The sequence below is a fragment of the Panicum virgatum genome, chromosome 2N (assembly GCF_016808335.1).
Source record: "Panicum virgatum strain AP13 chromosome 2N, P.virgatum_v5, whole genome shotgun sequence".
NCBI lineage: Eukaryota > Viridiplantae > Streptophyta > Magnoliopsida > Poales > Poaceae > Panicum > Panicum virgatum.
In genome coordinates, this window is record NC_053146.1 from 51,849,893 (window position 1) to 51,875,698 (window position 25,806).

The 25,806-nt window shown below is 46.0% G+C and overlaps 3 protein-coding genes across 3 annotated transcripts; 2 read left to right on the plus strand and 1 right to left on the minus strand.

Moving 5' to 3' along the window:
• The first annotated feature begins 91 nt into the window (after positions 1-91).
• Positions 92-2,668, plus strand: LOC120661129 (pathogenesis-related thaumatin-like protein 3.5). The gene is made up of 3 exons (XM_039939845.1): positions 92-1,580; positions 1,713-1,968; positions 2,054-2,668. Exons 1-3 carry the CDS (start codon positions 923-925, stop codon positions 2,322-2,324), a joined length of 1,185 nt encoding a protein of 394 aa, XP_039795779.1. The 5' UTR covers positions 92-922; the 3' UTR covers positions 2,325-2,668.
• Positions 2,669-11,432: 8,764 nt separating this feature from the next.
• LOC120661131 (probable sarcosine oxidase) lies at positions 11,433-14,717 on the minus strand. Its single transcript, XM_039939847.1, has 2 exons — positions 14,029-14,717; positions 11,433-12,394 (listed from the first exon to the last, which is right to left on the minus strand). The coding sequence occupies exons 1-2, from the start codon at positions 14,573-14,575 to the stop codon at positions 11,703-11,705; spliced, it is 1,239 nt and encodes a 412-aa protein (XP_039795781.1). The 5' UTR covers positions 14,576-14,717; the 3' UTR covers positions 11,433-11,702.
• Positions 14,718-20,288: 5,571 nt separating this feature from the next.
• On the plus strand, positions 20,289-24,813 carry LOC120661132 (KH domain-containing protein HEN4-like). The gene is made up of 7 exons (XM_039939848.1): positions 20,289-20,805; positions 21,331-21,750; positions 22,019-22,270; positions 22,951-23,328; positions 23,464-23,546; positions 23,786-23,897; positions 24,290-24,813. The coding sequence occupies exons 1-7, from the start codon at positions 20,323-20,325 to the stop codon at positions 24,431-24,433; spliced, it is 1,872 nt and encodes a 623-aa protein (XP_039795782.1). The 5' UTR covers positions 20,289-20,322; the 3' UTR covers positions 24,434-24,813.
• The last annotated feature ends 993 nt before the right edge of the window (positions 24,814-25,806 follow it).

Here is a 25,806-nt window from a genome sequence, read left to right on the forward strand (position 1 = left end):
GAATGGAATACTTGTTCATTGATGAATTCTTCATGATCATTTGCTGGATTCTTAAATTGATACTATTAGCATGCACGGTATATTGTTTATAATTATCAAACAAAGATACACGTATTGAGATGACTTGGAAGGTAGGGAAGATGTTTTAGTGCACAACAGTTTCTGCAGAGTGCAGAACCAACGTAAGTTTGCTAGATCCTGCATGATCTGTTGTCTGTGTGATCCAATCAGACTGATGTTTCACCTGATCCTGATCGCAAAGTTCATGTCTTGCCGTCTTGGATATATGGAAATCTAAAAGATGCATCTCTGTGGATCCTTGTTGACGCTGACGCTTTCCTATGTGATTCCTTCCTTGTAGTTCTTACTGACAAAGGCATGATTGCCTCCTGAAGCATCTTCTCAGGATTCTATCACAGATTCTATGCCCGTACCTTTTATGGAAAAATTCAGTGTGTTTATGTATATGATTTATATACTTTGATTGCAGTAATTTTAATTCCTCAATGAGAGAGTTGCTGAGAATTCCATTTAGTCTAAGAGAACTGCATATAACAGGTAGGAAATTCAGAATCATGGTGCTGCAGTAGCAATACTCTGCCATCTGTAATGCTATCACAGTCCAGTCCAACTCGAGATCTTGTTTCTGCATCCAATTAAAAATAATGTTTCCCCGCATGTCCAGATATAGCACTAACATTTGCATCCTGCCCAAATTAGATACAAAAGTTCAGAGCTCAGTAATGTTCAGGCTATAGACACCATAGATTAGTTCAGACCGGCAAAACAAAGTATATCTGGGCAGGAATTAAAGCATATACACAGTCACAAGCATTACCGGTATGGGCCTAGTAACTCATGTTAACACCATCAGCTTGCATCGTCACATAAGGTATTTCTTCTTTCCCAGGCCACCCTATCCATGCGACATGCTAAACCAAGATCACCAAGAAAAACTTTCTTCGCAGCACTGATCCCTTGCCTTCCTCGCCTCTCGAGCTTTAAATCTCACAAGGTCGCCTCCAATGTCTTCCCCTTTCTCCCTCCGATCCGCATCAGTTGGCAGATTTGCCATAGCCAAATCAGTAGCATGGGAGAACCAAGAAGTTGCAGGCTATGGCTGCTTCTGCTGGTGTTCGCACGATGGTACCATGCTTCAATGGCAATGACGTTCACAATATCGAACTACTGCCCCCACCCGATCTGGCCGGGGACGCTCGCCGGCGCCGGCACGTCGCAGCTGTCGACGACGGGGTTCAAGCTTGACCCCGGGCAGACGGTCCAGCTCGCGGCGCCAGCGGGGTGGTCGGGGCGGATATGGGCGCGGACGGGGTGCGTGTTCGACGCGGACGGCGCGGGCGTGTGCCAGACGGGCGACTGCGGCGGGCAGATGGAGTGCCGCGGCGCCGGCGCGACGCCGCCGGCCACGCTGTTCGAGGTCACGCTGGACGGGAGCGGCGGCCTGGACTTCTACGACGTGAGCCTCGTCGACGGCTACAACCTGCCCGTCGTCGCGATCCCGCGGTCGCGGCAAGGCGGCGCGTGCAACGCCACCGGCTGCATGGCCGACCTCAACCGCTGTAAGTGCCCACACTTCTCCGGCCGCGCCCGCAGACTATTAGCTTGTTAGGCTCGCGCATTGCCGCCGGCGACCGGCCTCTGACTATCTCCATGGCTTCTGCGCACGCCGCCGCCGATGGATCGGCCACCAGCGTGCCCGAAGGAGCTGCAGGTGGACTGCGGCGACGGTGCCATCGCGTGCCGGAGCGCGTGCGAGGCGTTCGGGCAGGACAGGTACTGCTGCAGCGGCTCGTACGCGACGCCGGACGCGTGCCACCCGACAGTGTACTCCTCCATCTTCAAGTCGGCGTGCCCGCGCGCCTACAGCTACGCCTACGACGACAGCACCAGCACCTTTACCTGCAAGGCCTCCGACTACACCATCGCCTTCTGCCTGCCGACCTCCGGGTAATTGTACACCAAACCTGCTACCCACCATTGATCAATTGCCAGCGCATGTAATTAGCTTTGTCGTTCTGAGTTATCTCGGCAGGATAAAGAGGTCGGATGCGGTGTTTCTCGGAGCACAGATGGGCGGCGAGAGCACCAACGGTGGCAACGCGCCGCCAGTTTACAGCGGTGGCAATGCGCCGCCGGTTTACAACGGTGGCGATGCGCCGCCGGTTTACAATAACGGTGGTTTCGAACCGCCGGTTTACAGCTATGGCGGCGGAGGCGCCCGTCAACCGGCTATGGCGGCCTCGTCGGCGAGCCCAATATACATCCGGCCATGGCCCCTGCTACTGCTAGTCCTCCTTTTCTGACGGCGCTCGGTTGATCTTGTTCGTGCACGGTACATGTCAGGCAACGAGAAAGGTGAAGCTGAAGCTTCTCGAAGAGCTGGATGAAGAAATGGGAGGATCTGAGCCCAGACGGAACGTATGGATAGCAGGCATGGATCGAGGAGGAGATCCTGAAGAATTCTTTTCTGGCATTGGGCTAGTACACCTTGTGTATTTGCAGTTGTAAAAAAACTGACTGTTCAGCTAGTGGATTAGCTGCTAGTGAGCATAAGGAAAAATTGTCGTAAAGATTGAAATGGACTCGTAAATTATTGATTCATTATTGTAGAGCGATCAGGTAAACACGTAGAGAAATTTCCTTCTGAGTTTTCGCTGTTCCAGTACTGTACATTCTGCAATGTGATTGCTGTTTGGATCTTGCAGCTACCGGCTAACTTCAAGCAAGGCCGGCGCTATACCATCTAGTACTTACAATGTAGAACCAAATCGTTCTATTACAAACCACTACAGACACAGACTTCACTGTCTGCAAGTGTCTGGGAAGGAGAAACCTATCCATCCATGTGACGACAACCATCCAGCATCAGTTGACTGACGCTGACTCGCGCAGTCAAAGTCCAGGACCTGGTCAATTATTCCACTCTGAGCACGTGGTCGTCGAGCCTGAATTTCTGCTCTGAGATATTTGTGGAGATGAAGCCTCAAGCCTGGAGACATGAAAGGAAGATCAGCTCTGATAGCACAACATATGTAAGCATCAGATGATAAGATTCAGGATATGACCCTGCTCAGCAGACTTCCAATCGTTCTGCCGTCTCCGCGATGGCGATGCCGCCTAACAGGACAAGTAAAGCTGCAAAGGCATACTACATCATACAGAAAACAAGGACCAGTGAGTGATCAACTGACCCTTGCATACTGTTCTACGCTTCTGGACGAAGTGAAATTGAAGGGGAGAAGAAATCTGCATGTACGGCTGATTTTTATCTGCACAAGATGAGGAATGAAATGTGAAATGGTCATCGACAACTAATCCAGTAGCACTGAAAAGTGAAAACGGTTGAGCTGGTACTCTTTGGTAGACATGCAGAATTGCAGAGCAGATGCACTTTTAATGTCCCAATGAACAAAGGCATCCGGATCGGGGCTGTAAACCATTATTTTTCTAGTAAAATCCCAGCCAATATTTTCCATTTATTCAGTGGGACTATTTCTGTCAACAGATTGTTACCTATAAAAGCTACAATCATTTTTCTAAGGATTGCACGGAAACCCAATAGTTCAAAATTATTCTTACATGTAAAAAAATTAGGATAAGTAGTACTTATTTTCTCGAACATTTAATTTCACTACGTGAAACATTTTGTAACTTTAAGGATGATTTGCTCTTAGACCGATGGATTTTTTTGGGGAAAATATGCCGGTGCTGTTTTTTCTTTTAACATTCTATTTCACTGATGAAATTTTATTTCAACACATAAATAGCATTTCCGACTTTATTAATTGTTATTGATAAAAAACTAGACATCTATCCTCTGGCTTCTTCACACGGTGAATTATATTTCTAACGGATGGGAGTAAATTTACTTTTGATGTCAAGATGCTTAGGCATGTGCAGGTGTCATATCAGTAAGCACAAGCAAAGTAGTATTTCAATAGTATCAGCTACTTTGTTAGCGCACCTTAAGCATATGGAGGGTATTAAGCATCCTTGTAACTCGGTGCATATGACCTGGTGAAAATACAAAGTTTTCTCACTGAAACACCATGTGTAAGCATCGCCCATTTTACTATTTTATATGCTGGTTCCATCGGCTAGTCTTCTTTGGTCCTTGTTTATTTGCTACCAAGTCATCCCCAACTATTTTTACTTCTTGTTTTAGAAATTTAAAGAAAATTTCTATATTTAATAGCAGTAATGGTCAACAACTCAATTTCTCGGTCATGTTAGCTACTAGGTTTCAAATGAAGCTTAATTGTCTGCGACTTGCTTAGATGGCCTAGTTAAAGGACACGAGTCAATGTTACCACCATCTCTCGGCATGACTTGACTTATGGTCACTTACTATGGCAAAAGTCAAGGTCAAGTCAATGGTGACCCCACTGTGATGAGATGAACAACTAACTACTGGTGCCTGAATTTCCCCTATGAAAATTACAGCATCATTATTTTTTTAGATTACACAGTACAACTCAGAAATTCACAACGCGCGCACACTCACATCTATGAACTTACGGATGTAAACCCTACCCATTTGAGCATCTTCGAAGACCGAGCTGGGGAATCCTAAAGATTGATGAACTCACCATAGGCTGCTCACTGTCGACAAGAATATTGTCTATACCACTGAAAGCACAACACAATTTAATCCTAGAAAATTCACTCCCACGGAGAGTCGAACCCAGATTAGTGATTTGTCATCGTCTCCTTTAGACCTTTGATTAGTGACTGGACAAGTCACTAACACAGAGAAGAGCAGGCACTATGGTTCATCTAGACATTTTTGTTTCGTGTTCAACGGTGTAGTATACGTAAGTATGATATAGGAGGCTGTAGGATCAAGAACACCGACTAGAGGGGGGTGAATAGGCGGTTGTAAGGATCACCGGGGTGTCCGACCCTAGAGGGGGAGGGGGTGAATAGGGTCGCTAATTGCTTTCTATCCTAGGGTCAATCTATTTGCATAAGATAAACCTAACACGTCCTACACATGCTAGTTATGACTAAGATTTATCTATGCTACTCTCTACTTACCCCTAAAAGACTTGCAACCTATAGCCAATTCTAATCAAACTAACTAAGAAAGTAAAGGCACGCAAGATAAAGCAAAAGCGGAAACGTAATACGGTAAGTAAAGAGGTAAGGGAGAGAATATGCAAACTCCCGTGAAGACACCAAGACACACGATTTAACGTGGTTCGGTTAGGACACCAAGTCCCTCCCTACGTCCACGGCCACTTGTCCAACACGAACAAGTGTGATGCAGAGTCTCTTCGCTTGATCACCGTCTTGCGTTCGCCAACAAGGCTTCCGGCAAGCAAAGGCTAAGTGGCGCCAAGTCACCAAGATAAGGCCACCGCCACCATCTCTCTCAAAACGTCACCAACGGCACTGTCTTCACTACTGAAGCTTCTCACCAAGAGGGGTCTCCTTCCCTGCACAAAGTATCGTTGCCGCTCCACAAAAAGTCGGAGGGTCACACGACGAGTACACGGTTGCTTGCCGCAGCAAGACTTTGCTCAAGGGAGCTCTCGCAAGAACTAATCCCTATACAAGTGCACAAAGTACTCTCTCAAAGCTTCTCACAAGCTAGATATGACACTAAGCTTTGCTATGATGGTTGGAGATGTTAGTTTGCTTGGGCAACACTTTCTTCAACTTTTCTGGCGTCCAACCATATGCAGCAACCGGCCTTGGGGGTATATATAGCCCACACACCCCAAAAGAGCAGTTGGAAAAGTGGCTGACAAAAAGCGCTATCACCGGTTAAACCGATGATTCACTTTGTGTCATCACCGGTTTAACCGGTGAGCACCTTTTTCCAACTAGCCGTTATACTTCAACGGCTACCTTAATCAACCGACGTAATCAACCGGTGAATGTATCTTCATCGCCGGTTTAACCGGTGCATGTAACTGTCCCAGAGTTCCCGAAAACCAACTCTCTGGACAACTACACCGACGTTCACTTTGCCTTGATCACCGGTTTAACCGGTGCCTGTAAAACTCCTGCTGCTTCTTCGGCCTCCAAGTCCATTACACCGGTGAGTGTAAAACACCCAACGCCGGTTAATCCGGTGCCAAACCCTAGCTCGCAGCTTCTGTGTTCATTGCACCGATGAGTGCAATTTGCTTATCAGCGGAACCACCGTAGGTGCGGCCCTTCGGGCCTAGCTACGCCTATATTCTCTTTGTCATCACTTGAACCTAAAAGCCTGAGAATGGTCATCTTAACAATCATATTAGTCCAAGTGTTGCGTTGTCTATATCAATCACCAAAACATTATATTGAAATATGGCATGAGAGGCCATTTTCGCTACAACGGTTCAAAACTAAAATCACAAACACTAGAGAAATTTAATTAGAATCACAAGAGAGCCATATGTCATGCTACAACTATCTCTAGTTTGGGTTTGCAACCTAGGATGACAAGATACAATTCAAGCTCTAGTAAGATAAAATTCTCAAAGTAAATGCAATAATCAAAGTGAGCAAGAGAAGTAACCAAGCTTGACACAAGAACTTTTTCCTGTGGTGTCGATGACTTGCCGGTCACCCCTAATCCACGTTGAGGTGGATTCCAAGAATCAACCGCTCCTCTATCAAGAGACCTCTTGATCTTGAGCCGGCTTGAATTAAAGAACCTCTCCAAACCTCGATTCCACTAGAGTTGCTCTTCACCGCTCCGGTGAGGTGAGCACAAGACCTCTCGCAATCAATTTCGGGGCTCCTCAACAATCTTCTTGGAGGTGCTCCATAAAATCCACTCCTCCAAGCCATCTAGGGAGCGGCAAACTCCCAAGAGTAACAAGTCAATGATGCTTGCTTAAAATTTTTCTAGTGCCACAAAGCTCAAACTCTTGATGCAATGCACTAGGATGCTCTCATAATCTCAAGAATGCACTCTCTAAGCAAAGGATGTGTGAGAGAGGGGAAGACCAGCTCAAATATGTCAAGTATGCTATACAAATGGCCAAGAGAGCCCTCACATGGCCGGCCAATGGGTATATATAGAGATGCCCTAAAAAACTAGCTGTTACACTCTTTTCTGCATAATAGCGAACCGTCCGCGGTTAAAAAACGGATTGTCCGCCCTTATAAACCAGTGAGTCAGAGTGCAATAATTGTGTGTCAGAACTAGTCATTACAGCTGTGGCGGACCGTCCGCGCCCAAGGGGCGGACCATCCGCAATTATGTGTTCCAAACCACCAGAGACGAAAACGTCTCTGGACAAATTCTCAAAATGACCGGTGGACCGTCCGCGCTCCAGGGGCGGACCGACCGCCGTTCAACCATAAATTCCACCAGAGATGCAAACGTCTCTGGTCACTTTTGTCAAATGACCGGCAGACCGTCCGCCGTTCAAACCTTCGGCCGAACCATAGAAACAACCTTACTGGACAAAATTATTTTATACCGGCAGACCGTCCTCCCAACAGGGCCGGACTGTCCGCCCTTCAATTCTTTTTCCCACCAGAGACTACCACGTCTCTGGATATTGTTGACTAGTGTATGGCAGACCGTCCGCCAGTAATGGCCGGACCGTCCGCGCTTAGGCAGTCAGCACTCAAACTTTGAAACCAAATCTCCATTTTCTCATCGTTGTTAGCCCTCATGCATGCAACAAGTATTTTTGAGCAAAATGGCACTAGAGACCCATCAAGCACGAGTACAAAGACCCCTCTTGATAGAACGGCTATCTATCCAACAAATCCGGTCATTTTTCATCCACTAAACACCTTATGACTGGTAAAATGCAAAAGCCCTACATTTTATCTTTGCCTTGAGCCCAAGCTTTTCCTATCACTTCCAATGTGTTCCACAAACATAATACAACCTCATTCAACCATGGATTTGTTATATTGTGATCCAAAATCTGTACAAGAAAAATGCCAACTTCCAACGGAGCGGAGCGGAGGCCCGTCGCCGGGAGGATTGGGCCGTCAAAGTGGTTCAGGCTGATAATGGTGGAGAGTTCTGTTCAGATGCTTTTGATGATTATTGCAGAAAAGAAGGCATTGTTAGGCATCACACCATCATATACACTCTGCAACAGAATGGTGTGGCCGAGCGCATGAACAGGACCATCATCTCAAAGGCTCGTTGCATGCTGTCCAATACCCATATGAACAAGCGTTTTTTGGCTGAGGCTGCTAATACTGCATGCTATTTGATCAACAGATTGCCTTCTATTCCACTCAACAAGAAGACTCCTATTGAGGTATGGTCTGGTACACCTGTAGAGTATTCACACTTGAGAGTTTTTGGCTGCACTGCTTATGCTCATGTTGATAATAGAAAATTAGAGTCTAGAGCTATTAAATGTCCATTTTTTGTTATGGTTCGGGAGTCAAAGGTTATAAATTGTGGAATCCTGAAACTAGAAAGACTTTCATGAGCAGAAGTGTTGTTTTCAATGAGTCTGTGATGTTTACTAACAGCTTGCCCACATATGATGCTTTAGTTGAGAAATTGCAGCCACAAGTTAATGTGCAGGTGGAGCTAATGGATGACCAGGAAAATAAAGTTGTTGGTAATGATGTTCCAGATAGTGTTCCTAATACTGTTCAACACTCACCTCCAGTTTCACAGTCTGTTTTGCAGTAAGAAGAGGATTTAGATTTACCTATTGCTCTTCGCAGATCAAAGAGGAGTTGTAGACCTCCAAACTGCTTAATTGAGGAGTGTAATCTGACTTATTATGCTTTGAGTTGTGCTGAACAGGTGGAGGATGCTAGTGAGCTAGCAACATATTCTGAAGCCATTGATTCTGTTGATAAGGAGAAGTGGATCTCAGCTATGCAGGAGGAGATGCAGTCTCTTGAGAAGAATGGTACATGGGAGATTGTGAGCTTGCCTAAGCAAAAGAAGCATGTTCGCTGCAAATGGGTCTTCAAAAGAAATGAGAGTTTATCTCCTAGTGAGCCTCTAAGATTTAAGGCAAGTTTAGTTGCAAAAGGCTTCAGTCAAATTCCTGGTGTTGATTATAATGATGTGTTCTCTCCAGTTGTGAAGCATAGTTCAATTAGGACATTTTTAGTATTGTTGCTATGCATGATCTTGAGCTTGAGCAGTTAAATGTGAGTACTGCATTTTTGCATTGAGAGCTTGAGGAGGAAATTTACATGGATCAGCCAGAAGGATTCATAGTACAAGGCAAGGAGAATTATGTTTGCAAATTGAAGAAGTCCTTATATGGTTTGAAACAGTCCCCTCGTCAACGGTATAAAATGTTTGATTCATTTATGTTGTTACATGGCTTTAAAAGATTTGAATATGATAGCTGTGTTTACATTAAGATTGTTGATGGATCACCTATATACTTGCTATTATATGTTGATGACATGCTTATTACTGCCAAGAGCAGAAAAGAAAATCACTACAGTAAAAAAATTGTTGAGTAGTGAGTTTGATATGAAGGATCTTGGTGCTGCTAAGAAAATTCTAGGTATGGAGATTACTAGAGATAGAAAATCTGGTTTATTATTTCTTAGTCAGCATAATTATATTAAGAAGGTTCTTCATCGTTTCAATATGCATGATTCAAAGCCAGTTAGTACTCCTATTGCACCTCACTTTAAATTGTCAGCCGCTCAGTGTTCTAGTTCTGATAAGGATGTTGAATATATGTCAAAAGTCCCATATTCTAGTGCTGTTGGTTCTTTGATGTATGTCATGGTTTGTTCTCGCCCAAATTTATCATATGTTATGAGTTTGGTTAGCAGATACATGTCTAATCCTGGTAAAGAACATTAGAAATTAGTTCAGTGGATTTTCAGGTACCTTAGAGGGACAGTAGATTTTTGTTTGAAGTTTGGAAGAATTGATCAGGGTCTTATTGGTTATGTGGATTTAGATTATGCTGCTGATTTGGATAGGCGCAGGTCACTCACAGGTTATGTGTTCACTGTTGGCAGTTGTGCTGTGAGTTTGAAGGCTACTGCTGGCTGGCGCATGTGGTTTTTACCCTTCGCATTGGAGGGGTTTTCCACATTAAATACTCGTGTCTCCTGTGGTTTGATCTTTCTGTTCTTCGTCATTTTCTCACCGTAACTTCTAACAGGAATAACCTATGCATATCATCTCAAATGCAATTGTTAGTCCATAACCGTTGTCATTAATTACCAAAATTTGATTTAAAGGCCTAGATGAGGACTCACTTGAAGGTAAAGGTAGAGGGGATGAGAGGAAAAAGAAGAAGAAAGTGGAAGAGGGTGCGGACTGACGGGTTAGAGGAGGAAGAAGATCATCAAAAAATCATCCTACATGTAAGCTTTGTGTGCATGGGCATATGTTTTTTTAGAAAAAAGATAACTATCTAGCTTTTGCGGTCCCACACAACTAAGTTCTCCTACGTGTAAGCTTTGTGTCGGCCATTGGCGTGTGTGCTGGTACATGTGACCGGATTAGCTGACTCTTTGATAAATACATGAAAGTTACGGCAAATGAATGACGAGCTACAGTTCAGGGGCGACCACCAAACGAACTACTGAAGCAAAAAACGACAATCAAACAAAACAACTGAAGAAGAAACGACAAGCTTCCGGCATGGACGACGGACAATCAGCTACGAGAGAGCACAGTGACGTGTATGATATGATAATATCAGAATATGATATGGCCAAACGACTGCTATCATAGTGGTAGCATCGCAGGAGGCACTCCCCAGAGGTCCTATGTTCGATCTCCCTCGGGGGCGAATTTCAGCTCTGGGGTTAAAAAAACTCCCTCGCTTGTCCCACGTCCAAAGCACTATGGAGCCCGGCCTAACTCACAAGGCGACGGGCCCCGTGTACGGGTGGGGCAGGGGTTCGGGGGTTTTCTTGGCCTGCTGTGAGAAGGTCATTCTACCTCTCAAACAATGCCGTAGGGGCGGTCTCAACCCCGGCAGGTAAGTTTTTTAGAATATGATATGATAAGATCAGAATATAACTTGGTAACATCAGAAGATTTCCCAACCAGCCGTCATCTCTGCGATAGAGATGCCACCTAATAGGACATTCAGAGAAGCAATGCGTGTTCAATTAGCGCTAGCTCTAAGACTTGCTTACTATGGTTGAAGATCAGTCAAACATTGCTCCAGCTCAAAACGAAGACTGTAGGAGTGTATTATGATCTATTCACCAAATCATCATCATTAATCAGTAGAAGGGCGCGTTTTGGTTGTACCTGACTTCGAGCATATTCCTGCAGTGACCTACTGGCCTTGCAATAATAATGGACCATCAGCATCTGGCAAATGGTTTGAGCAGGCGGTCTCTTTCGTGCTGGATACCATGAACATGACTAGAGGTACTTTGGTTACCACAAATAAAAGAGTAAAAAAACAAATTCTCACAAGGGTTCCTTAGACAAAAATTTGCACACAAGGAGTATTCAGAACTATACACAAGAGGTGCTTCGCAAGTTCTCAACAGAGTCAACAGACCAGTTAATACTGAAACGTTCATCTGCAACTGAATGCAGTTGAGCTGGTAGCTTTTAATTTTGGTACAGGTACAAAGGAGATGCACTTCAGTTTCCTGAGTCCTGACACTCCAACAGAACGAAGGAAAGTTTCACAATGCAATTTTCAACAGATTATTCCAAGCAAACAAAGCAATTGACATGCGCACACTTTGATTTGATCACGAATGGTTGAATATATGATCTCAATCAAGTAGATCGAAGGTGTTCATCATTGGCCCTGATCTCCAGGACTACTGAGGTTTCCCTTGGGATTGCCCACGAACCTGTCGATCCTGAGGGGTTTGAGATCCACGCCGGCCTCCACCGCCGAACTCGACTCCCCGTCCATGGCCATCTCGGCCAGGATCCTCCCAACTGCCGGCCCCATCTTGAACCCGTGGCCGGAGAACCCCGCGCCGACGACGACGTCCTTCCCAAACTCCCCGCCCAGGAAGTCAATCACGTAGTCCTCGTCGGGCGTCATAGAGTACATGCACGACTGCCGGATGACCGGCCCGCCGGCGGTGTCGACGTGGCCCGGCATGACGGCGTCGATCCACCGGGCTACGGGCTCCGCCAGGTCGGCGGCGCCCGTGGACCAGTCCCTGCTGTCCGGGTCGCACGGCGGGCCGCCGTGCTTGGCGATCTTGATGAGGCCGGGGAACTCCATCGACGGCGTGCTGTAGATGTAGGGATCGCCGTAGCTGGCGAACGTCGGGAAGCCGGCCTCCGCGGTGAGCTCGCTCTCGTGGCCGGGCTTCACCTTCCAGTAGCAGATGAGCGTGTGCACCGGCTGCACCGGCAGGTCCATGCCGACGACCGACTTGACCAGCTTGCTTGTCCAGGCGCCGACCGTTACAATGCACTTGGCGCCATGGAATTCCTCGCCGCTCGCTGTCCTGACCAAGATTGATCCTTCTCCTGAAAAAGGTCACATACAAAATTCAAGATTATTCATAATGAAGTATAGTAGTCCAGGATTTAAAAATGGAAATCCTCCGTATCTTTAAAAAATGGAAAGTTTTTTTTCTTAGTTTAAAATACTCTGTGGGTTGGTGGGTACTTGATTTGTCTCTTGTTGATTCCACAATCGATGGCAGTCTTTTTTTTTTGAGATTATTCATATGAAGTAGTACAGTTTGTGTGGGTCTCAGACGACATTGGTGGGTAACTTTATTCATCTCTTGTTGATTCCACAATCAATGGCGATCTTTTTTTTTTTGCTTTGAGATTATTCATATGAATCAGTACAGTTTGCGTTGGGAAGATTATATTAGAACAACAATAAGATAGGCTGATGCTAGAATCATTTTACATGCTTTAGTACGTGTTTGATGTGGAAAGTGGCATATGAGAGCCAAAGATTAGTTGTGCCGTCACAATTGAGAGGACAAGAAATAACCATTAAAATGGTGCACTTGCAGGTAATGATACTAAACTGTTGGCTACCACTTAATATTCTTATGTTGCTCAAGTTGATCAAAAGCGTTTAGGATTCAGTTCAAATTTCAGGCTCCAAATTAATTTTCCTAGAAGTCCCTTTGCACAAACACCAACCCGAAGTCTCGCTCTGTTCGTTTGGCTTGTCAGCCAACTAGCCAACAGTACTGTTATCTCATATTAAATCAGCACATGTCACCAGCTACCAGCCAGTCAGCAGCACTGTTCTCTCGTAACAAATCAACACCAGTCACAGCCAAGCGAACACGGCGATGTGTTTTTTGTTCAAAAAAAATCATTGTGTTTGTTTTTACTAGGCTACAACTGAACATTTGCAAGCTTGGGACCATTGCGAGATGATGGGATGTGAAGTGACGATCTTGATTTGTTTCCGAGCTGTTACGTCTTTTACGGGCCAACACACAAACGCGCTAGGTCGCGCAGCGCGAAGAGGAGCTCCTTGCAGCACCTCCTACGTGGAGCGGTCAGACCGGTTATCTGGACCGGTCAGACCGGTCGCCGTGGAGAACGGCGACGATCCGACGAACGCTCAGTCGGGAGGGATCCCGTCGGGGCAAGCGCACGTAGGGTTACCCTAGGCTCGGCAGGCCAGCTAGGGCGTCTTCAAATACCATGGAGACGAGAGAATAACAGCATGTCGAGGTTGAAAAAGTAGGGTAAAGAGAATAAGGTAAAAGGATAAAAGATGTGTTTTTGATAGATTCGATTGGGTTATCTTTCAATCGGCCGTGACCCTTTATATTTATAGGGTGGGGTGGACTTATCCCACAAGGAATTTCTATTACATATCTAAATCTATAATGAAACCTTAATTGACTCGACTCCTCCTAGACCGGTCGGTCCCCTACCAGTCAGATTACAGCAACAGACCGGTCAGACCGCTTGGTCAGACCGAGTTGATGTCAATTTTAGCTGTCTAACACGAGGTTCAAGAGATGAGCCTTGCACGCTCATATGGTCCGCGAAAGAGCTACGTCAGCTGGCTCGTGCATGCTCGCCAGTGGGCAGTGGCTCACGTGCAGGGTCCGAGTGCTTCCAAGAGGATTAGCTCAGGGGGAGGAGGAAGAAGACAGTGCAGAGGCGTGCTTGCTCACCTCGCTTGGCGACGTCGACCACCTCCATCCGGTCCCTCACGACGGCGCCCTTCTTGACGGCGAGCGCCTGGAACATGGCCACCGCCTTGGTCGCCTTCATCACCCCGCCGAGCTCGCTGCTCGCCGCCGCCCACCCGTCCGGCACCCTGAACACGCCCGCCCACGGCCAGGAAGAGCCGCCGGCGACCACGGCGGCGCCGCCGTTCCTGATGGCGGCGCGGAGCTCGGGGTCGTCCCGCGGGCCCAGGTCGAGGTGCGGCGTGGGCGTGAGCACGCGGTACCCGGCGTCGGCCTGGGCCTCCTCCCAGAGGCGCCGCGACAGGCGCACCATGGGCGGGTAGTGCGCCTGCGGGTAGGTGGCGCGGATGGTGCGGGACTCGCCGTGCGAGGAGCCCCGGTGGTGGAGCAGGTCGAACCGCTCCAGGAGCAGCGCGCGCGCGCCGCGGGAGGACGCCGCGTACGCCGCGCAGCTGCCCATGATGCCCGCGCCCACCACGATCACGTCGAACCGCCCGGGGGCATCGCCTCCGCCGTTGGACGCCGCCATGGTCCTTGCTCCGGCCCCCCTCACTCGCTCTGCTCTCTCCTCGGCTGTCCTGCTGCCGTGTGCGTGCACTGCGACTCTGCGAGGGAGCGGACTTGGTGAAAGCGAGACAGAGCGACGGCTGGCTCCTATTTAAAGGAAAAATTGCTTCAGGAACAGTTCCGTTAATGACTGGTATATAAGCAGAAGCAGAACTCAAAATATCTAAAATATAAGCCTCATCTGGACAGAAGAGAATTGTTCACGATTTCGTGGAAAGTCGAACCATCCTTTGCATTCCAAACTTTCCAATCAAGTGTTCGCTTGGCTGTGTCTGGTAGCTGATGCTGATTTGTTATGAGAGAAAAGTATTACGGACTAGTTGATAGCTGATGTTTGGTGCTGATTTGGTACGAGAGAAAAGTACTACTGGCAGAGTGACCGACAAAAACATAGTGAATTCTTGTCAAGGGACGGAGCTGTAAACGTTTGGTAGCTTGGAGCACAGACAAAAAAAAAACAGCTAGGCCTCATGGCGGTTGTTGCTGAGAAGGCCTTTGCTGGCCAGTAGCCCAGTCCTGCAACAGCCAAAATACGCTCACCGAAGTCTATGAGTCCTGCAGCCTTATCTTGGTGTGCGTGGGGCCAAATTTTTTTTTGAACGGACGGGCACGAGATTGTGTCTATTTCATTGATAAAGAGGGAGAGTACAGCCGGCTAGCCGGAAGGAAAAGAAAAGAAGTTTAATCTCGCAGTAATAATAACTCTAAATCTTTTGCCTCTGCTAGAGCCCAAGCACCCGCCTCATTCTTAATTTTTGCAAGTAGAGCTGGAGCCGGCTTCTCTTGCTTTCTGAAAACTCTTGCATTTCGTTCACACCAAATCTCCCAGGTAACAAGGAGAGAAAGAGATCTGATCCCTTTACGGGGCATGTGATCGTAGGAGGTGATGTTAGTCCACCAGTGTAACGCATGATCACTTTGTCTCCAAACTTCGGGGCGTAAAGTGGGCTGCGCCAACCACTCCGCAATGAGGTTCCATACTCTTTTTGTATACCGGCACTCTGCTAGAAGGTGAAGCGCGGTCTCAGGAGCGTTACGGCAGAGAGGGCAAGAGGGGCTGTGTGGCCAACCTCGGCGCATCAGCCTGTCCGAAGTCCATACCCGGTCATGGGTTACTAACCACACAAAGAATTTGCATTTTGGCGGCGCCCAAGCTCTCCATATCGTCTGAGCCTTTGGCACTTTGACGTTTCCAAGAAATTGTGCTTTATAGGCTGAGGCCGCAGTATACTCTCCTACGCGGTGAACTTCCATTTGATCTGATCTTCTTGGTTCTCATCCAGTTGTGTGCCGCGTAGCATCTCCCAGAGTGTAAAATATTCTTGGATGTGGCCAAGTGTGAGTCCTTGTCTTCTTCTGATGTCACGTATCCAAGTATTTTGCTGTAGTGCATCTGCCACTGTTCTTTTTTTCCGTCGACAGATTGCGAACAGACTAGGTGCTATATCCTTCGGTCTGCGCCCTTGTAGCCACCCTGAGTGCTAGAAGCTCGTCTTTTTGCCATTGCCGATTGAAATTGTTGTGCACGCCGCAAATAGAAGACAACAATGTCGTCGCACCGCGTTGCTGTCCCGATCCAAGCCTTTTCCGGGGAGGTCCATTCATGCCAAAGCCAGCACAATCTGAGAGCTCTTGTGAACCTTTCCAGGTTCAGGATGCCCAAGTCACCATTCACTTTGGGCATGCTACATCTTGTCCAGTTGACTTTGCATTTTCCTCCTGTGAGTGTTGAGTCACCTGCCCAGAGGAATTTTTTTCGTAATTTGTCGATCTCTTCAAGGATCTCAATAGGTGCTTTGAGGACAGTTAGCAGGTAGACCGGCTGTGAGGAGAGCACTGATTTTGTCAGGCAGACCTGTCCAGCCTGTGTGAGGTGTCGCCCTTGCCATCCCGAAATCTTGGAAGTTGTTTCCACCAGAGGTTGAAAGTCAAATTTCCGCAGTCTCCTCACCGTAAGTGGTAAACCCAGATATTTAATAGGAAAGCTGGAGCGCACGATCGGGAAACCCGAAAGGATGGCTTCAAGGTTGGTCTCATTGCAGCTAATGGGTGTAACACTTGTTTTTAGCAGGTTGGTCCTTAGTCCAGTGACCTCACCGAAGGATGTTAATAGGAGCGCCAAGTTGCTGAGGTCGTTGCGGTCAGGTTTTACAAAGATCGCTGCATCATCCGCGTACATGGAAATCCTGAAACAGCCACACGTCCTTGTAGCTTGTGTAAAAGTTTGAGTTCAGTGGCCTTTGAGAGCAGCCGATGTAGAGGATAGAAGGCGAGGATGAAGAGTAGTGGAGATAGGGGTCCCCCTGCCGTAGTCCTCGACCGTGCAGGATGGGGTCGGTCGGAAAACCATTAACCAGAATTCTGGAAGTGGAGGTAGAGAGGGTGGCAGCAATCCAGTTTATCCAACGCTGGGGGAAGCCTCTATGTTGCATCAAGGAGAGTAGATAGTCCCAACGAACATAGTCGAAGGCCTTTGAGATGTCGAGCTTCAAAAGTAGGGAGGGAATCCCATTTCGGTGGAAGCGCCTCACGATGTTTCTTACGTATAAGAAATTGTCATGGATGCTTCTTCCCTTAATAAAGGCACTTTGACAAGGGGAAATTAGTTCCTGCATTTTCGGCCCAAGTCGTAGAGCTAGGATTTTGCTGATTATTTTCGCAAAGGAGTGTATTAGACTGATCGGCCTGTAGTCAGTGATCGAGTCTGCCCCGTCTTTCTTGGGAATGAGGATAATGTTTGCTTTGTTCAACAGGTTGAGATTCGCACAACGCCCCATGTGAAAGAAGTTGATAGCTGCCACAAGGTCCTGCTTAATAGTGCTCCAACAAGTTTTGAAGAAGTTTCCGGTGTAGCCGTCTGGCCCTGGTGCTTTATCGTGCGGTAGCTGTTTGATGGCTGCATGGACTTCCTGCTCAGTGAACGGAACATCCGGGGAACTAAGGTTCACCGACGGGAGACAGAGGGCGTCCCAGTTAAAGTCCCGAGATCTAGCTGGAGGGTCCGCCATGATTGAGGAGAAATGGTCTTGAATGACTTGCTGCTTCTCTTGATGTGAAACGGCCCAACCCTGGCCCTTTTTCAAGCGCTGAATGAAATTCTTTCGCCTTCTCGAATTTGCCTTGAGATGAAAGAATTTTGTGTTAGCGTCACCTTCCCGAAGGTAAGTGACTCTCGTGGGGCCAAATTTAACGCTCACGGCCGGCCTGCTTATCATTTCAGCCGTTGCCACCCACCGTGCAGCGGTGCAGGGTCTGCCACTGCCTGCGCTCCGCAACGCAAAGCTCTGCACCATGGATGGGTGGGCACACAATCTTATCTGGAAAACGTGGCCTAACGGTTTTTTTACATGTACTACCTTCCTAATTGTTACTGTGCTAGATCAGATATCAAATGTGCCAGAACATGGCCTCGTTTGGTTCGCGTGCTAGAATTCTAGCGCGCCTCTTCTAGTCTCCGCATGAAAGACCAAATGAAGTCTATTTGCAAAACTTTTTTTTAGAGATGGGTGTAATTTTTCGCGACGAATCTAACGACGGTAATTAATCGATGATTTGCTACAGTGATGCTACAGTAACCATCCTCTAATTGCGCGGTCAAAGACCTCATTAGATTCTTCAGGGTCACTAGTGTGGGGGTTCTGAAGTTGGTTTTATAAACTGGCTTTGTTTGACACCGTAATTAGCGGTCAAAGTGTCACTATTCACTGGCATGCTGCAAATCAAACAGGGCCCATGTAACCCTGACTATCACCAATGTGGTTCTAGGTTCCTGTTTGCCAAACCTTTTGTTAATGGCATAATCTCGTTGACTCTGGGTATCCCGCACTCGTTTCGTTTGACAATTAATCCCAACAAAAAAAAAAGAGAGTATCATTTATGCATCTTCACGCTTTTACATGCTTTGCATGTGAGCTGACACTCACATAAGGATTCTACTGGCAATTTTTTTCTTTTTTTTTTTGTCTTCTGAGCCGAAATAAAGTCAACTTCTTCAAGATTCAAGGAAGTCTCGTACAAATGCTCTGGTTTCTTTTAGAGCTCAAGATGATCATTGGGATGGGAAAATTTAATGAGTAAGAATATGGAAAGTCAAACAATGAATTTCCTAAGAGTCAAGCTTTATTTATTCCAAAAACTTTGATCCAAGTACATACATACAACCACATGTTACGAGCAAATTCAAGCTCCCACCCAAAGCATTACCCGCATAGAATTGTCATGTTTCACATAAGATTCTTTCCTTCTAGGAATGGTTTTCGATTAGGTGTAGAGCTCACGTGGATCTAGTTCAACCATCCTAACTTGTCCACATTACTGGTCAACGTTCTGCGGATCTCAGTCCATGGAGCTATAAAGATGTTGTTCGGACTCTCACATCATAACATAATATCTTTATTACTTATCCTAACACAATTTTTTGAGAATTTAACTGCTAGATTTTAGAATTTTTTATAAAACGGTAAAAGGAACATACTATAGGCTTGTTTTGAAAAAAATATCCTATAATCATACGAACTTATTGGTTAATCTTTTAATATACAATAGTAGTCAAAATTGTATGTCAAAGACTATGACAAGTAAAAGGCATCAAGTAGTTTTTTTACCGAAGAAAGCAGTAATAGATGTGAATAAGAATGTAAAGGCAACCAATGACATGAAAGACATGAACACCACTAGTCTATTTTAAAAATAAAATTTTTTTATGACAAAAAAAATAGTAACTACAATTTAGAAGTTTTGTCCATATATACGTAACTTTTCAATCATTGGATCTTGATCGTGTGGTCTTGGTGCCCCCTCACTTTTTATATATCGTCCTCACCTCTCTTATCCTTCCTCAACCCTAATCTTAGTGTTGTCGCCGCCGCCGCCGCCGCCGCCGCCCTACCTACTGCAACCCTACAAACTACTAGACTTCCAGTTCCATCTCTAAAATCAATCTCCGTTGTTGAGTTGCGAGCTTTAGGTGTTGCCGCCACCTCTTGCACTTCCTTTTTATTGCTCTTGGTATGAACCGGCAGTTAAAGAATGTGTCTTGGCTAACTAGTTGTGTCGCTCTTTGCTCGTTATCCTCAACCGAGTTTTCAATTAGCAGAACCGCATCGCCTAAATCCTTCTTCGAACATGGAGAATTAAGAGGCTGCATTGGAGTTTTCAATTAGCCACAACAATCCATGGGATCATCTGCCGATGCAAGGAAGTGATAATTCCGAGGTTAGGAAACACTCACGAAATTCTCATATGATTTTGTGTGTGTGTGTGTGTGGTCGAGGCATGCGTGTAGAGAGGAAGGGTGGGGGTGTGGGGGGATTTCTAGCCTCATATATTGCTCTAGATGGTAATTCTAGATTATCCGCTTTCATACTGCTACTTAGAACTATTTGCAATTTCTCTGGGAAAAAAATTCTTTTAACAAGGTGAGAAATGTTGGCATAGCGCAGATGAACACTAGAACTCATGGTGTCAGACAGTCAGAGTGCAGAAGGAAAGATATATTCTCAAGGTTGAAGTTGAAGTGCCTTCCTTGTACGTTTGGTGCTATCGATGCGCAAGAGATGCATAGACATAGCTTCCAACGCTACTTTGCCGTCGATGCTCAATCGGACGGCCGAAAGCGCGAGCTCAGGCCCGGCAGTTGGCGTAACCAACTCCGGCGGTCAGCCAGCATTGACAGCAGTAGGGTTTTAGCTTAACCGTCCAATCCCCCCCATGGAAGTCGTCCCCATCCCGGCCGGCGCCGGCGGCGCCGCGTCCTCCTCGTCCTCCTCCTCGACCCCTTCCCCATCCACCAAGCGCCCGACCACCACGCTCCGCCTGCTATGCCCCTCCAGCCGCGCCGCCGCGCTCCGGCCCTCACGGGATCTCCACGTGGACCATCCGCCCGTGGGGGACGAGGTCGTGCTCACCATCTCCGGGCCGGACGCCCCCGCAGCGGCGGTGAGGGCGTGGGAGCGCGTGGTGGGACACAGGGTCGAGGGCGACGAGGCCATGGGAGGGGAGGAGGAGGAGAGGGAGGTGACGGGCGCCGTCGGCTGCCGGATGCTGGCCGCCGGCGGTCAGGTGGGGTGCGTGCTAGGGAAGGGAGGGAAAACGGTGGAGCGGATGCGGCAGGAGAGCGGAGCCCAGATCAGGGTGTTCCGGAACAGGGAGCAGCTGCCTCCCTGCGCTGGGCCGGGGGATGAGCTTATCCATGTATGCCTCTCTATGTCGATATTGATTTAACACCAAAGCTTCAATGTTGCTTGGGTGGAAAATTCAACCATATTTTCTCATTGCCTAGTGGTTAGATATGGAATGCCCGTGACTGGTGAATGCTTGTGATATTGCTGGAAATATTAATGCTTCCTTGTGAATCAGAACGTGATCTCAAGTATTGCATTGCTATAGGATAGAATCGTAAAGAGAAAATATTTTGAGAGCATGGTATGTTTTTTAATAACAGATAACAGAGGAGGCACTTAGCTGTCCTTGTAAGTTATTTGTGGTGATATCATAGGGCCTTGTGTTTCTATGTGTTGAAATTTATCTTCACATATGAAAAAATTAGATTGAAATGGCTTGGGCCATATTCACTTGTTTGTACTTCGCTATCAGGAAATTCAGTAGTCGGGCAATTCATAGTTCATGTTTATCATTGTGTGGGCCTATTTAATTTTCACTTAGATACTTGATCTTCAAAATTCAGGCCGTTCTGATATGGTAGCTTTTTCTTGTTAGATAAGTGGGAGCTTTTCTCAAGTACGGAAAGGACTGCTAGCAGTTTCAACCTGCCTCCAAGATAATCCTAGGCTGGAAACAAGCAGTATTCCAATGGGAAGACCATTTGGGCCTCCAGTTAGTGGTACTGGTTGTCCCCCTGGCATGGATCCTCATTCTCAAAGAAACTATTTACCACCACCCATGCCTGATTACCACACAAGGAATTATCCAAATAATGCTGGTGCCCCTGCACCTAGATTCTTTTTTGAACATGAGATAGTGTTCAGAATGATAATTCTCAATGATATGGTGGGCAGCATAATTGGAAAAGGTGGTTCCACTATCCGCGCATTACAAAGTGAAACTGGTGCTTCTATAAAGATTTTAGAGCCTATTGCAGATTCAGACGAGCGTATCGTTGCCATATCTGCACGTGAGGTATGTCTATGAACCTAAAACAATTTACTACTGCTTTGTTTCAAGTGTTGAAATAACTTTGTTTTCCTATGGGTTACAAGATTTTTTATGGTAATTTGTTATATGAATCTTTTTCACTGCAAGCACTGGCATGTCATGTCAATGTGTAGTTGATTGTTGTTACTATATTCTGCCAACTTGTTCTAGGAATTTGTGATTAATTTGTATTAAGAGTTATATTGTCTGCTGTCTGTTGTATTGTTTGATGGATGTGTATCTCTTGGTGCAGAATTCTGACATGATGCATTCTCCAGCTCAAGATGCAGTTGTCCGGGTTTACTCTAGGATTTCAGAGGCATCTATCGATAGAAACTCACCTATACCTGCAAGGCTTCTTGTTCCAGCACAACATATCGGTTGCCTTCTAGGGAAAGGTGGATCCATTATTACAGAGATGAGAAAGTTAACAGGAGCTAACATTCGAATTTTTGGGAATGAACAAATTCCAAGATGCGCACAACGAAATGATGAGATGGTTCAGGTATATCTCAACTCTAAAAATCAACCACCCAATTTTTATTTTTAATTTTTTAGAGACATGCTGTACCATTGTTATGCTATGCTAATGTACTGGTACACAAGTCTGCATGACCTTTTGAAAATTTCAGCTACTTGGTGAATCTGGCTAGACATTGTATTTTTTTTCTTCCATTTTGAAGTTAGTTGTGTAGTATGAATGCAAAGTTGGATAACTAAAAACGGTTGATGAAAAGCATCAATAAACTCTGACCGGATTCAAACCACATTAAATATATTGCGTATTCTGCTCTCTTTTCCTTATACTTGAGGCAAATGTCATTTACTAGCAATGAGTTTCACATCTAAGAATTTATTGTGTCATGTTAAATATCTAGAACTCCTTTATGGAAAACCAATGCATGGTTCAAAGTGATCTGCAGAATCTTTATTTTTTTTATGCATTGTAGTTCTTTCATGGTACTTTTCGAATCTGTTTTCTACTGCAAGTGTTCCTCTTCGAAATGGCACACAGTCAAACATTGTCTGAATCAATCACTTTTCTTAAGTTAGTCACTTGAGTTCTTTCAGAGAAAAATGTACTTGATTATTCATAGCTGTGTTTGATCGGATACTAAACAAGGTAAAGATTATAATCTAGAGGGAAAATGTGATTGTTCACTTCTGGAGTGCCTTTTCTCACAGGTCACTGGTAGCTTCCAATCCATCCATGATGCATTAATTCATATCACTGGAAGGATTAGGGACGTCATCATTCCCAAGCCACACCCCAGTGGAGGCATGCCTCCATATCCACCTGCTGGAAACATCCCTCTTCACCAACCTAGACAAGAACCACCTCCCCCACACCCACATCACAGTGGGGGCATGCCTCCATATCCTATGCATTCTTTCAGAGCTGATGCTCCTATGGGTCCCTTTGAAACGGGTGGTCATCGGCCACCTCTCGCACATTCAATGGAACATATGGGTGCTGATAGGATGCCATATTCATATGGTTGTGAACAAGGAGGTCCTCGTCCTTTTTTGGAACAGCCATCACCAAGAACCTGGGCTCCTGAGGTAAGCAATTTGGAAGGACTCTTGTCACAGTTTGTAAAATTTGTACTAGGCAGTTAGCATTCACATGGCGTTTCATTCTGATTTAGGTGCTATAGCGCTTGAGTTACTTAGAATTAAGTCCATTTTCCTGTGCAGGCACCAAATACAAACATTGAAGCTCCAAAAAACATGCCTGATGCAGTGGCATCCACAGATTTTAGAAAGGGACCGGTGGCAGGGTAAGCTAAATGACATGTGTTTGATCAGAAAAGAAGTTTGTTTCTTTCCTTTTGGGATATTTCTTAAAACTTTTGAGTAAAGCAAAGCTCATCTTAGAGATAAGTGCAAGAAGGCTTTAGGCCATGGATAAATCCGTAGGGGTGCACCAGTAACATAACCCCAGAAAGAGAATGAAAAAATGAAATTATTTCGAAAAAATGGTTATGACATTGATCTGATTTATCCTCCCCCTTGACAGTGAAAATCAAGTAGCTACGCCAACAAGTACAACGACTGAAGTTGTTATTCCTTGCAAGTATATAGGCTCCATTTGTGGAACCAATGGCAGTGATCTTGCAGAGATAAAAAAGGTACTTACATTTTTCCTTGTATTTATCTAACATCCAGTCAACCTATGCCTGTCTTGTTGCCTTGTTCTTACCAATGCAACAAGGATATGCTGTTGTTCCAGACTCACTATCATTTAGTGAAAAAACCTTGTCACCATGTAGATTTGTCGTTTCCCCAGAACATAGTCACACCACCTGTTCATATTTGACTGTAGAATTGTACTCTGTAAACTATGCTTATCTTCCAGTTTTCATACTTCTGTAAAGCTCACTTGAAATCTTGAATTTTATATACATTAGGCTCAAGTCTCAGACAGATCAACAAATGACCCTGTCCTAATTTTTGGTATTGTAAGTCTTTAGGGAGTGGAGTGTTCACAGTCCTAAAGCTCTCGGTAATGTGTACCCTGCAGATGTCAGGTGCTTCAATTACAGTTCACGATCCAAAACCTGGTGATACAAATTCCATAGTTGTCATATGTGGGGACCCTGAACAAACCAAGAAGGCACAGAGCTTGATTCACGCCTTCATTTTCTGTGGTCTGTGTCCAACCTGATATGCAATGATGCTATACATAGAGGTATCTGTGGGGAGAGTTCGGCCCCTGATGGATGTACATGTACCATTGCAACCGTGGTGGATGTAGGTAACAGCTGATGCATGCATTGTACAAATGACACCGATGTACATTGCTGTAGTATTTGTGTTTTTGGTTTAGGGTATCCATGGAATGCGTGGGCTGTCTGCATCTCTGACTCTCTTATTATGCCCATGCCAAGTAGTTATCTATTGGTAGTAGAGTTTTTGTCATGACCATCCTCTCATCTCTTTATTTCGGATGTATTCCGTCTACTTCAGTTTTGTCCTTAGTCAAAGTTATGTTTATAGGAAAATACATTGATTTCTATAATACTAAATAACTAAATAAGTGCACCATCATGATAGATTTAATTAAACTACTATGATTTAGATGTTGGTGCATATTTGTATATAAACTTAGTCTAGGTTGTACAAGTTTGATTCTGGACAAATTTAAAGTGACCTGTAATTTAGAAGGACAGACTTAAAGTGACCTGTAATTTGGAATAGACGGTGTAGCACTTGCATCTGCGCGAGTCCCAGGCAGCGTCTATGGTTTGCGGTTGCAGGTAGCGCCTTTGTGCTGGCACGACTTGACCTGCGGGACCGGGGACCACAGAAGATCAATCACGCCTCACATTATTGAGCACGGCTCACGACTCAACGAGTTTTAGTGTTCCTTCCTCCTAAAGTACAAGCGCGCCGGTTGCGCCAGTGATCTTTGTCTTCCAAATTAAGCTAACAGAAAATGACAATGTAAATTGCAATTGAGCTCGAAGGAATGACCAGATGACATACAGTCAAGCCCAAGAGCAAATGCTAATACGTGCAATTAGCCACCCAATCTGCACAGCCTAAGATCCTTGTAAATCTCGAACGGCGAGCTCAGGACTTTGGAACCTTCAGCCATGATTCCATGAAGGCTGGCTCACACACCCTCTCGGATAGTAGGCACCAGAGAGACCAGCGTCGCTAAAGTCTCGAGACCCCCTCCAATCGCCATGGCACTAGGCTTGCTCCAAAACAACCCGCAGGTCTCCTCCATTCCCGAGGAGGTTCGCGGCGGTTGCAAGCCTGACATTTTGTAGCGTCCCGCTCAGATGCTTTTCGGTTCCATCTACCACGACGACATATTCCTCCGATGCGTCGTGCGTGCCTTGTGCTTTGGACAAGGCCGTCAGGGAGCTAAGGCGGTCGTCACGGACGGGACAGGCCTGTACCCGTAGCATCTGCATAGTTGTTGCCCACCGCTCGTGGCTTGTAGCCGGATAAGGAACGGCGTGACGCAGCGAAGGCTGTGTGGCTTTTGGAGAAGATACATGATGCCCTTCAGAACGGGCAAAACCTCCT